The sequence below is a fragment of the Leuresthes tenuis genome, unplaced genomic scaffold (assembly GCF_036924035.1).
Source record: "Leuresthes tenuis unplaced genomic scaffold, fLeuTen1.0.hap1 SCAF_18, whole genome shotgun sequence".
NCBI classification, from domain to species: Eukaryota; Metazoa; Chordata; class Actinopteri; order Atheriniformes; family Atherinopsidae; genus Leuresthes; species Leuresthes tenuis.
Genome location: NW_027325372.1, coordinates 8,941,659 through 8,957,304, shown reverse-complemented (window position 1 = coordinate 8,957,304; position 15,646 = coordinate 8,941,659). Strand labels below are relative to the sequence as shown.

The following is a 15,646-nucleotide window of genomic DNA, read 5'->3' as shown; positions in this document are numbered from 1 at the left end:
AGAGAGCTTTGACATACCTTTGCTCCATCTCCAAACACTTCTTCAAAACTGAAATTCTGTTTGATGAAGCAAGGCTGCTAGATGAGGTGGAAAATCTGGCTCTGCTTTTACTCTTTCTCAAGGATATCTGCTCCCTGAGCGCACAAACCTCATGCACCTTTTGATGGTAAATGAAAGATAGGAAAATACAGTTGTTTGGCATATTCTGACAACATAAAAGACATTAGGTTCTGGAGCACCTGTTCTATTCTGCCCCAGCTCCTCCTTTCAGATTCAGGTGTCTTGGTCTTAAATGAGGAAGATACAAAAAAATGAGTCTCCAGCTTCCCTCGCAATTCATCTCTTTCTCTGTTGAGTCAATAGCATATGTGTGAAAAAGAGATTGCCGCGGGCGGTCACAACTACTTCAAAAACGAGGCAGACTCTTCAAGAGGAGGATGAAGTCTTAATTAAGCTTCGTGTCTGCGAGTCGGTTCCCCCGAGCCACAGAGCGGGTAGTCGCACCACTCTCAGCTGCATCGTCGCACTCCAGGCCTCCCTGAGCCAACTCCCATTTTCACTGTAAATGACATTAGATTAGTGCTTTTGTATTTACTCCCTCTGAGGTGAGCGGTGTAAATCAATAGTCTTTAAACGCTTCTATTCAAGGTGATTGCTTTTGGTGGGACACAAACTTGAGTGCAACCGCAGTTTTTTTTTTTGTTTTGTTGTTGGTTGCAATAAATTTTCATTGTTGGATGTCTTATCTGATCTCCTATTGTTCCCCTGTTTCTCCTTCCCCACAGCTTACAGCACTTTTTACATCGTGGGGCTCATACTTTCGATGCAGATTCCTTTTGTCGGCTTCCAGCCAATCAGGACCAGCGAGCACATGGCTGCTGCCGGTAAGTGAAGCCCTCCCCGCCTGCAGTTGTTCATCTTTTTGAAAGAACAGCTTCCCTCTGGAAAATTATTTACAAATACCTTCTCACCTGGTTATGAAGTCAGCAAAGTTTGGGGAAGTGCAGATGCCTTTATTCCAAGTTATGAGTCAGTTTTAATGAAATGTCATGAATGCACAAGCAGCAGGAAGCACTTGTTTTTTAACTGAGATTTTCTCTCATGTGGGCTGTCATTGCAGGTTTAATGTTAGGCTTGTCAGTTCATTTACCTTAAACCCCAGTGGCACGGGTTGTTTTTTTAATACCATGAAAATAGCCTCATTAGTTAATGATATTATCTGGTGTGAAAGAGTTTCGAGGACTCTCAGTGAAATGATTTGTATGCTTTTCTGATGGATTCAGTCAGAGCTTGAAGGATAGCTGCTGTTGTGCAAAAACTAATGGGAGCATTAATGAACGACCATCTTCTAAATGGGAATAAGAAACGAATTAGAAAGGAAATGAGTAAATGAAAGAGTATTTTCCAAACTTACTCAGCAGAAACGGCTGAGGGCTGACTGCACTCTTTCACTACTTTCTTGTGCGATGTGTGGTTGGCTGTAACATGAGTTGATTCCTCTGGTGCTGATAGCGTTAGTCACACTCCGTCTGTCTGACCTGGGATACATTCACAATAGAGCTATATGAAAGCACCTTTTGACAACGTACGTCTGGGTGTAGAGTGTGAAGTGCTATTCATTTTGGCTTCTGGGACGTTGATTAAAGCTTACAGAGTTTCACCTCTCAAGTGGGTCTACCCACTGCCCCACAGCGATGATAGCTGCGTAGTCTTGTATTCTTCTGGTTGTTCTGAACCTTTTGGATGCCGAACAAAGAATTAGCATAACCTGCAGTGGGTCTACATTGATGTGCCTGTGTGTTCAGGATCATCTGAAGACACCGTATTTGAGGGGCCTTGGAGAGTAGACCTTCAGATATCGTCTCTGAATTAGTTTTTGCTCCCCACTCTTCTCAGTGCAGCAAGTGTTGTTTAATGTCATCAGGATAGCAGCTGCTCTGAACATCTGGTGGCAGTATTCATGGAGGAGAGTGACAGAGCCGCAGACCTGTCGGTGGCGTTGAGATGTCAGCCCCTTAGGCAGGAAACCGAGCGGTACAGGCATGTTAGCACCACGGCTTCTCTCCAGAAGACAGGCAGGGACTTAACCTTGGAAACGGGTGAGACCCTCAGCGGGCAGCGGTCGAGTCGCAGAGGAGTAGGGAAATGTCACACACCATTTGAGACGGTAGGATGGTAGGTGACGGGAAAAAAAACCAAACCAGGTCTCTTGCAGGTTTCAAATTTTATATCAAATTCAGCAGCCAAGCAAAGCGGCACAGTGCAGAAAACAGCCCCGAGAAAGTGGCAGAGCAGAGAAAAGAAGAGACTGACTGGGCCCCAAACAAAGATGAGGCGAGGGGAAAGAAGGCCTTATTTACACAAATCTGCCTCATGCATTTGAAATATGTTGTCCTGCGGTATTTGTCTTTCACATCTGCCTGAATAGCCAAAAGGGATGTTGTGGACTGCTTTGTGCAGAATTCTGCCAAAATGACAACAGTGATTCTTTACTGCACAGACCTGCTTTGTACCCTGCAGGAGGCTGCATCAATCAGCGCCTCCTCAAACATTCAGTCGGAGATTCCTTTGTGTGTTTACTCAGTCTTTCATGTCTGTCTCCATCTTGTTCCCAGGTGTGTTTGCTCTGCTCCAAGCCTATGCCTTCCTGCAGTACCTGAAGGACAGGCTGACCCGACAGGAGTTCCAGACGCTCTTCTTCCTCGGGGTCTCTCTTGCTGCCGGTGTAGTCTTCCTCACAGTGATCTATCTTACATACACAGGTTTGTAGCTCCATCATGTACCAGCTTCCTAAGTAAAGGTCAGGGTGTTAGCGAGTCAATTTTCAGTTTTCAGTAGAGAAATTGGGGTCAGGTTGCTGGTAAATTTCTTGAAATGACACCGTGCTTTTTTATTTGAGGCTAAATGTTCCAGTACGGCTCTGTGTTGATGATACGCACTGCTTTACAGATGCTCGTCTTCCTGTTGTTGCTTAAAAGCTTCTAAAATAAGTGGAACAACCTGAAATGTGTGCTGTGTGGGCTGTTGTTGCTTGAGGTCTGCCTTGTGGCTCAAAAGAAAGAATTGACAGTGGACAAAGAACCCCTCATTCATCATTACTTTTTGTGGTGAACTCATTGCAAGTGTAGCTCGGTTTCAAATTCAGTTTTATTTATATATTCACGACAATGTCATGTCAAGGCAGTTTAAAGTTACAGTCCACTTCAAGCCAATTAGAATCCAGTTTATTGTAATGTTATTATTATTAAATCAACTTCAATTCATTCAAATCCAAATTAGCCCCCAAATAAAGTCAAGCAACCCAGAGCAAAGTTGTGAAGGTGTGGTGCAGTTTCAAGCCCAGGAGTGTGCATAACAAAGGTACTTCAAAGTGAGTTCAGGAGCGCATCGTTTTAAGGTTCACAAACAATTTTAGTGTCACTTTAACAAGATGAAATCTCCAGAGTCAGGATCTGAGAGGATGGGAAAAGATTTAAACCGCATCACGCAGTTCCATCACATGGTAAAACTTCACTCCATGTTGAGGGCAGAGCTGCACAAACGATACGAACGAGCGACGATAATTGATGGATAATATGAACCCTCACTGTTACATACTCTCATATCAGTTACTTGCCTTTGGAGCTTTTCTGTCTAAAATGCCTGATGTTTAAGAATAATTGCACTAATTTGATTTAATGTTTTTTGGGAAGACTTCAGAATTAAATTATGACGTTAAGGATGGTTTACATACCAACAACTGGAGGTAATTACTTTAAGTCATATTATACATAATGCAACTTTATGAATAGTAAAAAGCAAAAGACAAACTTCTTGATTCATTTGACTTTAGCACAAGAGCCAAAAAGAACCAAAAAGTACATTTCAGAGCCCCGTGTGTCTAAAACTGCCCTGATTTTAGCTGAGATGATGGGCAGCTGGGCTTTCTGTGCAACAATCAGTGGACTATTTTTTGATGGTGATCCAGATCTGGGATTTCAGCCATTCGATATCTTGTTTTCCTTTTTTAGCCAAGCGTAGCAGCGCAGTCGTCCACACCCCCCTGACGGCCTGACCTCCACGCCTCCCCAGTGGGCTGCTAATCAGCGCTGTGTTTGTCTTGAAATTAAACTTGGAAGGCAGATTCTAAACAAACAGAAACAGATATGTGTGCTGCACTTTTGCGTGTTGAGCATCTAGGCCAAGCGCCTTTTTGTGAACTGGTTAATGTGTTTTTGCACATGCAGCCAGCTGGTTGAACTTTGCCCCTGTTAATGTTTTTCTCCTTTGTTTGTTGCCTGTTTGTGGCCACGCTGCGGTACGGCTGAAAGTTTCTGACCAGTTTAACAGACCTTTATTTCTCTCCTTTTGAATTAACAGCCTGTTTTGAAAAATGTTTAAAAATAATGGATAAAAATGTCCGTATAGCCCAGATAATTCTAAATCTACAGAGGCCTTTTTTAAATACTTTACATAATCTCAATAGCTTTGCTTCTCTTATGTAGTGGTGTTTTATTTCAGATGTTTATATACCTTAAAGTAAAAAGAGAGCTGACATCCTCTTGGGTGTTATTTGCACATGTACCGTCTGCAGAGTTTAAGCAGTCTGATGTGTAAATGCAACATTCTGCTGCTCTGAATCATGGAAACTGGAGCGAGACATTTGCCCAGTGCAAAGAGATGGTGGAGCATTACATCTACGACACCAGTACTGACTGGTGACTCATGTGGACGCTGTTGCTCAGTCACTTGGAAAGGTACCGACTTGGTCTGCCATCCGCATTCTGTCTGCCATCTGAACGGAGCAGTGGGACTCTGTGACAGCTTGGTGTTGTGCCAGTTGTGCAGTGAGACTGCACACGACTAGGTCAGGCTTTGATCTCAGGCTGTTGAACACAGAAGCCGGCTGGTTTTCCTCAGTATCTTTACCACCAGAGCCAAGTATTGACTGGCTTAATCAGATCCATCCTATAAATTGCCTCTTTGAATTTCTCCCATTTCGTTAACTGCTTTTTTTTTTTTTTTTTTTTTTTTTTTTGCTTTGATACTTTTTGTAGGATCTTATTTAAAGACTTTCCCTATCTTATTCAGAATATTTCAATGAAAGAACAGCAAAGGCACAGATATATGCTAGTGCAAGCATGCCGGGCAAGTGTAGAATTTTAGGATGGGGCTTTATTTACAGATGTGAGCCTGTGTTCGAGTGGCTCGACGAGCCCCGAGGACACTGAGCTGAAATATATTCCAGATCAAAGCCGAACCAAAAGAAGACTTGTATGCGCACATAAATGCCCCGTGCAGTCTAATCTGCAGCTTAAATGGTTTCAGTTATATTTATAAACAAGTCAATTTCACTAATGAAGTAGCACCGATAAAATATCTTTTCAGCATCAGAATACGTCAGTTTTATGCATTTAGTTGCTGTATTACATTATAATGGAGCTTTAATACTTTCAGTTTGAATCTGTTTTGGTCATTTATAAAACGAGCAAAACGCTTCTCTTTATCTTTATTTCCCTTGTCGAGAACCGGGTTGCGGGAGCAACGGGGATGGCGTTGGTCACGAGCCCAGAGGATGTTCCCTGCAGCCTTTTCACTGACTTCTAACAGTGAACTGGAAATGCTTGCTGGGTTTTCTCAGGCAGCCTCTGCTGCGGGTTTATGCTCACCTGCTGGTCAGATCATATTTCCTCTTGTTTACTCAAAGCTGCACAGGTTTATTGATTTTTCCATATAAATTATGGGAATTTATTGTAACAAAGAAATGAAATGCAACAAATGAAAGAATAAAAATGCCTTTTACGATGCATCGGACTTCACCTTGGACCACTGTACTGTATCAGAATTCGACCAGCTTCCTGCACGCCTGCCAGCAACCGCTGTATGCAGAGTCTCAAATGAAAAGCATTAAAACAGCATCGTTTCTGTATTGATTGTCTTCTCTGTCTCTAGGATACATTGCTCCTTGGAGTGGTCGTTTCTACTCTCTCTGGGACACCGGGTAAGCTCTGCTGACCTTCACACTCTCTCTGTCGATGCAACACTTGTTCAGCCGGGCGCACGTGTGCGTTTCCTGATGCGGCTGTAAGCCCAGCCCGCAACATCCCCGAGGGAAGGAATGTTACCACACAGGCTGTGTTGGACAATGCACCAGGCACCCTGCGCTCTCCAAACGCTCTGTAATGTGTGGGATATTACAGCACCCCCCCACCCCGCCCCACCTGGATTTGCCGATGCAAGCAGAATGGGGCTGTTTTGTTTGTGTTCTTTTTGTTTTCCTCCTTTGGAGGCCAATACTAATTCGTAAATGGGCTGTTTTCTCTTTCCCAGCTGTAAATACGAAACAATTGAGGGAGACATCTTTAATAGCGCATAAAAGCTGTTGTTTAAAAGCCCATCACAGACTAAGAGGGGCCACTCAAATCACAAACTAACAGCTAAGCTATTCTCCTCAGTAGTGCTGAATTTTGATTTGAGTTTGTAGAGGAGCAAAAACATAATTTTTCCTCGTAATTCCTGTTAGTCGAGAGGATCTAATGTAGAATTAGTCTCAGCACTCCCAAAGTGCATAACCTGAATTACAACCTCTCCGTTTGTCCCTCCTTCTCACCGCAGCTACGCCAAGATCCACATCCCCATCATAGCCTCCGTGTCCGAGCACCAGCCGACCACATGGGTGTCCTTCTTCTTCGACCTCCACATCCTGGTCTGCACCTTTCCTGCAGGTCTATGGTTCTGCATCAAGAACATCAACGATGAGCGCGTGTTTGGTAGGAAGCTTTTTAGATATTTACCTCGCACGCACACCAAGGTGTGATTTTCCACAGAGCTCCAAAATGAGATGTACCAAGTGTTGCCATCTTTTTACACCCAAAATAACATGTTTTGAACATTTTTCTTTTTTAAACATGGGTGCACCCGCTTTAATTAGCTGCTTAAATCCTTTCTAATTGCAGTTATCATCATGTTTACCCTCTACAATCTACAGTCCAAAAACTACAACTACACCCCCCCCCTCAGGGTAGGACAACATGAAGGGATGGGATTGTGTTGTATCCTGCAGGCTGTGTCGGGCAGAAGTTTCTAATTATGCTAGTTAATTATTTTTGACCACGGACATCAGCATTTTCAGCAAGTTGTTGCTGTCAGCTTTTAAAGCCTTCGTGTGAGACGTTACCGTCTGTGAACTTGGACGTCGGTAAAGAAAACGTGGACCCCGACTTCAGGGGAGCACGAATTTTAGGACACAAAACTTTTATTTTGTATTGGGATCCACTTGGCAGGCGCTGACATTCTAACTCTACAAACTAAGACATTGAATATATTTATTGATAAATGTGATGCGAGCCGACACTCGGCTCAACAAAAAGAGCGAGAGTGCTGGAAGGGTTTGTGTTTTACATAAATACATAAGTTCAGAATTTTATTCTTTCCACTAGAACAAATTTAGAGGCTTTATTGCTAAAAAACAAACAACTTAATGCCCCTCCAGCTCTCATAACCACATTACTTTGGGGTCATGTCACTGACTGACGAACTTTCCTTGGTATTCTTGGTGTCTGTTGATGGTTTGATAAAAGCAGGGTTCACGCCAGCTGCTTTCTGTTTATTTGAGGCTTGACAGACTATCCACAAGCAGACAATACACAAAAGTTTGTGGGTGAGTCTGCTGGTGAATGACGTTTTTGTTTCACTGTGTTATAGAAGAGCATGGAAAGGAGACTGACTGAGCTTCCTCACAAAACTTTTGTGTTTGCAGAGAAAGACAACCCTGGATCAAGGGCAAAGAACTTTTGAGTGCTAAAAACATTCATAGCAATCTGTCTCCATCTCAGACTTAATTAGCCTGTTCCAGATATCGATTAGTCATGTACCTGTTGAGCTGGGTCGGCACTTTTCAAGGACGAGGAGCATTGGGTGTTCTCCCCTTTTAGGGATTTGCAAAAACAAGTGGAGGCTTATTGGGCTGCCTTATTTTTACATCTCAATTTCTTTCTTTTTCCTTCCAATGCACTGACTCAGTTGTTATTTGTCCTTTTCTTTCCATTCATGCCATCTTTTCCTCGTCTGACCTTTTTGTCTGCTTTGTTTTCTCGCTCTCATTCTCCCTGTAAACGCCTCTCACCCACCACCTTCTCTTTCTGCTGCCTTCCAGTGGCCCTGTACGCCATCAGCGCAGTTTACTTTGCCGGGGTGATGGTGCGGCTGATGCTGACGCTGACTCCGGTGGTGTGCATGCTGTCAGCGGTGGCTTTCTCCAGCGTCTTTGAGCATTACATGGGAGACGACACGAAGAGGGAGAAACCTCCCGCGGAAGACAGCAGCGACGAGGACGACAAAAGGAATTCTGGGAATCTCTACGACAAGGCAAGGCGGGGCGGAATAACCGTGGAATGGCACAGGGTGGGGGGGTGTCATTTGCATATTTGTCAGCTTGCCTTGTCACTCGGTAACAGTTTGGGTGAACTGTGATTCAGCTGTGACTCAGCAGCAACTGTTTAGCCATCTCACTTTGTTGAATTTTGAAATAGATTACTGTTTGAAAGCTCTGAGCCTCCCCTCAATTCTTCATAACAAGAAACCTGTGCAGCAATTTACTGAGATGTGCAAGCATAAATGAAACTACAGTTTAATCTAGAAAAAACGTACTAAAGTAGCATGAAAGTCAATATTTGGTATGACTAACTTTATTCTCCAGCACAGCTTAAACCCTCTTTGACAAGATTTCTGTCATTTCTTTAAGTAGTCTTCAGGAATAGTTCTCCAGGCTTCTTGAAGGACATTTCAAAGCTCTTCTTTGGATGTCGACTGCCTTTTGTTCCATCCACACTGCTTCAAAAATGTTGAGGTCCGGGCTCTGGGGAGCCACTGATTTTCAGTCCACTTCTTGTGCCATGTGGCATAGCTCAGCCTTTTCTCCCTGTTTCCCTTCCTTAATGGCTTCTTGACAGCCACCCTTCCATGGAGACCATTTCTGATGAGGCTTCAGTGAACAGCAGATGGATCAACTGAAGGTCCAGATGCATCTCTCTTGTTCCGTGTCTTTGCTGGATACCCCCCCCCCCTTTTTTTTTTCAACAATATCACTTCAATCCATTATGACTTGGAGCACAATATGCACCATTTTACCTTTCAAGCCTGGATTATCTTGCATTTTCAAAACACACTATTTTAATTTTCAAAAGATATTCATAAGCATGAAGGTTAAAGTAAGTAATTTCTAATAGAATCTGAAGGTTTAACATCTCAAATGATTTTTATTCCATTGTTTCTAGTTTAATCAACGGCTGGGAAATAAAATGGTTTAGTGGACAATTTGAAGTTTTCCTGAAAAAAGTGCCGTAACTGCCCATCTGCCTACTTCTGTCTTTCTCCAGCTTCCTCAAAACGCACTGAAAGCTTTGCCAAGTTGTAACTCATTGAGATTCATCTGGTCGGTGCTAAAATGCCGTTATAAGTCTGTTGCACTGTGCCGCTTTCACACACGAAACAGTCCAGAGTTGTTCCAGACTGGTGGCCTGTGAGACTGCAAACGTCTTCAGCATTCACTCCAGACTTCCCAGCACCCAAGTAATATAACATCAGCAGGAGAGGCAATTTATGAACATGTCAGGAAATATCGAGCATTTGCAGCTGCTGTGGGAGTGTTTGTGTGTGTGTGTGTGTGTGTGTGGGGAGTTTGTCCTGTACAACAACACTGTTGTAAAGAAAACAGCAATTTTGTCAGCATGATTTCTGCACATGCTGCCTTTTCACGCTCCAGACACCCGTTTCCCTGCGTCTCTGGTGTTCACGTGTGAAAACAAAGACGCATTTTGAAATTTGATCCAAGTTGGAAGTTATATGTCGACACAACATCGCTTAATTACTCAATTGTACATGAGGCAGTTGAGCAGAGTGGGTGAACCGGCCTTATCAACCCTGACTCATGTTATTAATTACTCAAATTAAAAGCAATTACCACACACACACTGTAGTGATGCACTATTGTAAAAGAAGTCTCAAAATATTAAATGTAGAAGTTATACTTAAGTCATTTTGTGGAATCAGTGCCTTTTTAACTCTAGTTGTGGTAATTTTACCACAGTTTTGATGTTAGCTTCACTTTAACTCGTCTGTGACTGATTCTCAGCCAGCACTGACCACAGAGGAAGTAACTGGAGGTGTTACCATCTAAAATTCTCTGTCTTTATGTGGTGCATCCGTTCAATATTTCATATTTCTGGACTTAAGAGTGTTTGTCTCCCCCTGTAGGCTGGCAAGGTGCGCAAGCACGTGTCCGAGCAGGAGAAAGCGGAGGAGGGTTTGGGTCCCAACATCAAGTCCATCGTCTCCATGCTCATGTTGATGCTGCTGATGATGTTTGCCGTCCACTGCACCTGGGTCACCAGCAACGCCTACTCCAGTCCCAGCGTGGTGCTGGCGTCGTACAACCACGACGGGTAAGAGCTGTGCGGGCGCACCCACGCCCTGTTTGTATATGTTAGATAACTGCAAGGGGTCGAGTCTCGAGTGAGGCTTCATAATGCAGCAGGATTGATTCCTCCACCTTTTATTCAAATTTGCACATATGTATTTGTATGTATGCAGGACCGAGTTCAGCGGGTTAGTGCGAAAGCATGTATTTTTCATAAGGATTATGGAAATATTGATATGTGAAGCCCTAAGCTCAGATATGATTGTTTAACATAGTGTCTCCAGGTTATGGAAAACATCTGTGAACCATCTCTGAATTGGTTACAAAGCTGATATGATATTCTCTGAGTCACTGTACAGGCATGATTATTCTTTGAAAGTGCTGGGAAGGAAATATTGAAGGCTAAATAGTAGAGCCACAAGTTCTCATACATATATTTATCGTATTAGAGTGGTTCTCAGACAATGGGAGCAGCAGGGCTGTCAGTTTGCTGTTCTTCTCGCATGTATACGCCCACACAGTCGCACACAAACAGACCAACACTGATGTCACCAGCACAACAGTTAATTGCTTTGGTCTCTTTGTTGCTTTTTGAGGGAAATTCCAGACGTTGTCATTGAAAATGTGAGGCGATCTTGACTCACGAATGCTCAATTTTCATCTGTTGTTGCCCCTCCGGTTCAAAGCCGGAACTGAAACACGAGTGGACACATGCCTGTTAACACTGTTCACTGTCCACCTTAATTTCTTTGTTAGGACGCGGAACATCCTTGATGACTTCAGGGAGGCCTATTACTGGTTGAGGCAGAATACAGACGAGCACGCACGGGTGATGTCATGGTGGGACTATGGTTACCAAATAGCCGGTATGGCCAACAGGACCACACTGGTAGATAATAACACATGGAACAACAGTCACATAGCTCTGGTAAGACCTCTGTTTCTGTCCTGTCAGGTTTTTTATGTTCATCTTCTTTTACTGACCGCATGACTGTACAGAGAAGAATGATTAGCAGGAGCTTCGGTGGAATCTTTTACTTAATTGCCTCATTGTATAAAACTGCTCCCGCCAACGAGCCAGATAATCTCAGGTGCTTAAACTTTTCCCGTTGAATCTTCACTGTAGGGGGATTTCAGTTAATTGCTGTCAGATTTTGTGGGTCGGATTTATCTTTTCTCTCTGCCGCTAAATGTAGACGAATGTTTTTGTCTTTTAGTTAAGTCTGTAAAAGCCCTCTGGCTTCACTCCGTCTTGCTTTCTACCTGCTGCCTGTTGTCTCTGCAGCATCGCTCTACAGGAAATGTAATTATAGAGAATGCATGATGGATCTCTGTTCAGTAATTCTCCTTTCTGCCACCGCTGTGTTGATGCTCTGCGTCTTGTGTAACAGGAAACCCCAATTATTGTCTAACTTGACATGTCACCGCTGCTTTTTTAGGTTGGGAAGGCCATGTCGTCCAATGAGAGCGCAGCCTACGAAATCATGAGGTCACTGGATGTAGACTATGTGCTGATCATCTTTGGAGGCGTAATCGGCTACTCGGGTGACGACATAAACAAGTTCCTGTGGATGGTGAGGATAGCCGAGGGCGAGCACCCCAAAGACATCAGGGTGAGTGTGAGACCTCTTAAAACATGCTCTCTTGCTCCTAATGTGGCACAAGGAAGAATAGGAGAGGCAGCTCAGACGATAGAGCTGCATCTGCGACATTGAGGCATTCTCAGATGCAGCTTTTATAACCCAGACGTTTCAGTGCCATAGCATTCGTTCAGGCAATGATGTGGTACCTCATTTAGGCCACTTTCACTGTTGCTGTGTGCCTCATTCATGTCCAAACAAAGGGGGGAAAAGAGTAAATTTTTATTATGCAGAACCAGCAGTTCGGCAGTGAAATTTCCCTTCTTGAAGTTTATAATCAGTTTTGCTTGAAGCTGTTTCTTGTATTTCTAATATTTATTCCACCCGTCTAACCAACAAAAGCACCTCTCATTATAAAGAGCGTCTTTCAGAAATAAATCCCTTTTTATTAGTAAAAGGCTGTATCTCGTAATGACAGTCTGGAAAACATCCCGTTAACTTTTAATGACAATCTGTCGACAAACTCAAATGAGGACATGAGCTCCACATTTCTGTTATTTTATTTTGTTTTTATTTCGAAACCAATTTTAACTCACTCACATGTCAGGGGAAATCTCTGCCCTCAAATTTGTAGGTGTTACCATAGTTACGAGTTGATTTGCATGAATACATGGTTAATTTGAACCGAACGGGTAACAAAAAGAGCCACATGGACACGTGGCAGACTGAATGAAGTCAGCTTTGTGTATGATTTCGATGCCATTGTTGAACAAGCTGTTGTGTTGAAGTAATTGTTTGGAAGAGATTTTAAATATTTGAGGTTTTTTTTGGGTTGATTGATTGTCAGGACATGTGCATCATCTCTGTGAGGCAGAGATGTTTTATATTCGCGTGACTGAAAGAACTGCAGGCCAGCTTGTAAAAAGCACGGGTCGCTCAAACTTGCTGCTGTTTCCAGTTAATGAGGTGTTTGTTTTTTTGCTGTTGCCTGCTTTGTCTGCTCATTCCTGTCCTCATTTCCCCCAAACTTGTCTCCCTTTGTTCTTCAGGAGAGCGACTACTTCACTCCTCAGGGGGAGTTCAGAGTTGACAAGGCCGGTTCACCCACTCTGCTCAACTGCCTCATGTACAAGATGTCCTATTATCGATTTGGTGAAATGCAGGTGAGGGGGGGGGCGGGTTCAGAGTAAACGCTGTTTGTGGAAGGAACTCAGCTTTTCACTTCTCTGAGGACAGGTGAAAAGTGACTGTCCATTGAAATAATTGTTCATTATTGACTTGGAGTTCCATCTCTGCATCGTGGTCGGAAACCCGACAGGCAGGAAATCCACCGCCACTGTATTTTGCACAGTACTCATCTTTTTTAGGGAATAATGAGCAGCTGCCACCTCTAAAGGTGTAAGATTCCTTCTACTGTAGCTTCAAAGCAGAGCTGGCTGACACGCAGACGGTAAGGGATTTGAAGGAGCTGCTTTTGGAACAAGGCGTTGGGATTGGAAGAAAGGCTATCGGAGGAAGTATGAAGGATTGGCGGAAGCTTCTAAATGTGCCACGGCTTCTTGTGGCAGGCAGCAGGGGAGAGATGAGGGATGCATCTTGTCAGGTGCTCACAGCCCTGCCGTAGATGCAGCTCAGAGAATCGATGCAGCCGTCATCCACAGAGAGACAGCGAAAGCTCAGTGCAGCTGACTGAGGTCAGGCTGCAGAGCAACCGGAGAGATTAGATTTACAGAAATAAAATGAGACTGAAGAGGACAATAAGACTGAACTGAACCGAGGAACAGAATAGTTGAGAGTGCAGTGTGTTGCTGCTTTAAACCTTAATACTCGATGTTTGTTTGATGAAAGGAAGAGTTCTTTGTAAATGGGAATCAACCAGCATACTTGTTACTTTGATGTCTTCAAGACTGTCTCATTTATTTCCTTTTAAATTTACACAAGTTAAATAAGTTGCTAATAAATGCGTAACTAAGGAGACTGAAGATTAGTTCCTATCGATGATTTTATATGGCATACGTTTTGGCCTCTAAAGCAGCCAGAGAGCAGTGAGGAGATTAGGAGATATGGAGAGACTGAAGTAAAAAAAAGTGTGAATAAAAAATACTATTTATGGCTTTTAAAGGAAGACTATAGCTGTGAGAATTGATGAGAGACGGTCAAAGGCTTTAAGAACAGAACCAGAGACTCAAGAGGTTGTTAAGTGGCTCAGAGAAAATGTAATGGAAATGCTGGAGGGGGAGACTCAGCAGTGTTATCAAAGTGCTGTCAAACATACTGTTTATCTTTTATAATTGAGTTTCACTTGTTTGGTTTTAATCCGTTAAGCTTTAAACTTTAAGTTGGTATAGCAGCTTTGGGCTGAGACGGATTGAAAAATAGCTTCTTTGTCTCGGGCTGCATTCACATTGCAGGTCTTAAAGCTTTTTTTTTTGCGTTGTTTTTCGCATTCTAATTTAAATGCGACCGTCATCAGTCTGCTGTGTGAACAGTCTACGGCCCTGAAGTGACCCGCATGCACAGAAGACTCCCATGCAGCGTTTACAGAAGTAAATATGGATGCTGCACATGTCAGCGTGTGCATCAATTCTGAGGCTTTTGTGCAGTCGGAGCCAGAATTATAAGGATTATGAGTCTAAAACCTCACTTTCTTTCCACTGAGTTCATGGTGACCTTTCAGGCTGAGGTCGCTTTGAAAGACATCGGATACGTGTCCAGTTTAGGGCCTCATATGAAAGTGGCCTGATGTGAAAAGAATTGGATTTGTGTTGATCAGACTGACAAATGGGATTCGCCCACTGTGTGAATGTAGCCTTGCAGAAAAATTTTCATATTGTAACCTTTTTCCTTTTTTGTTTCAGTTTTTTCTGAAGAGAATAGTTTAACACTTTTAAAACTGAACTTTGAACAATTGCTGAGAGCGATTCCACAAAAATTACAACCACCAGTCAGTTGGATTATCTTTAATTAAAGACAGAACGGATAAAGACAGCTGGCCTTCTCTGTTCAGAAGTAGTAAAACGAGCCCATCAGCACCTCTGATTTGCAGTAATTAACATGTTTTAATATTACGTTTGAAAGAGTGGCTACTTTTGCCTTTCTCTCAGGTATCTCTGCTAAACTAAGCTAACCAGCCACTGATTTTACAAGCACTAAATATTCAGCCCACAGTCACCAGAGTGGGCTTGATTCTCATCCGTCTCTTTAGAATGACAGCGAATAAATGTAATGACTGACTCGTAACCACAGTCGAATAACAACCTCGCCTCTCTCCCAGCTGGACTTCAGAACGCCGCCTGGCTTCGACCGGACACGCAACGCTGAGATTGGCAACAAGGACATTAAGTTCAAGCACCTGGAGGAGGCGTTCACTTCGGAGCACTGGCTCGTGAGGATCTACAAGGTGAAGGACCTGGAGAACAGAGAGCCGCTGGACCACAAGCTCCGCAGTGTAGTACCCAAGCAGAAGTACACCTCCAAAAAGGTAGCGCCCCGTTTTGCTTTGTTTTTCTTTTAAAGAGAGCGACGTGCATTTTGAACATCAGACCTCATCCTACCTGAACACTGTCACACCGTTTTTCCACATTATGACATCTTCTCTCCGCCCTGCTGACAGTTTATTTCTGTACAGGCATGTAGGAGTGTGTGATGTTTCTGAGCATGATCAGAAAAT

General features: G+C 43.3%; 3 protein-coding genes across 3 annotated transcripts in view; 2 read left to right on the top strand and 1 right to left on the bottom strand.

Annotated features, from left to right (window-relative positions):
• The window catches only part of exosc7 (exosome component 7), a 188,571-nt gene that overhangs the window by 38,530 nt on the left and 134,395 nt on the right, over positions 1 to 15,646 (top strand). The window lies entirely within an intron of this gene.
• LOC140274859 (palmitoyltransferase ZDHHC3-like) overlaps positions 1 to 15,646 on the bottom strand; it is a 350,244-nt gene that overhangs the window by 205,079 nt on the left and 129,519 nt on the right. The gene's annotated exons all lie outside the window — the stretch shown is intronic.
• LOC140274854 (dolichyl-diphosphooligosaccharide--protein glycosyltransferase subunit STT3B) overlaps positions 1 to 15,646 on the top strand; it is a 70,215-nt gene that overhangs the window by 51,030 nt on the left and 3,539 nt on the right. The window contains exons 6-15 of the mRNA XM_072370231.1: positions 786 to 884; positions 2,616 to 2,762; positions 5,932 to 5,980; positions 6,595 to 6,749; positions 8,135 to 8,346; positions 10,234 to 10,421; positions 11,153 to 11,324; positions 11,836 to 12,009; positions 13,026 to 13,139; positions 15,251 to 15,457. Of these exons, the coding sequence (XP_072226332.1) occupies positions 786 to 884; positions 2,616 to 2,762; positions 5,932 to 5,980; positions 6,595 to 6,749; positions 8,135 to 8,346; positions 10,234 to 10,421; positions 11,153 to 11,324; positions 11,836 to 12,009; positions 13,026 to 13,139; positions 15,251 to 15,457 (1,517 nt within the window). The remainder of the gene's footprint in view (positions 1 to 785; positions 885 to 2,615; positions 2,763 to 5,931; positions 5,981 to 6,594; positions 6,750 to 8,134; positions 8,347 to 10,233; positions 10,422 to 11,152; positions 11,325 to 11,835; positions 12,010 to 13,025; positions 13,140 to 15,250; positions 15,458 to 15,646) is intronic.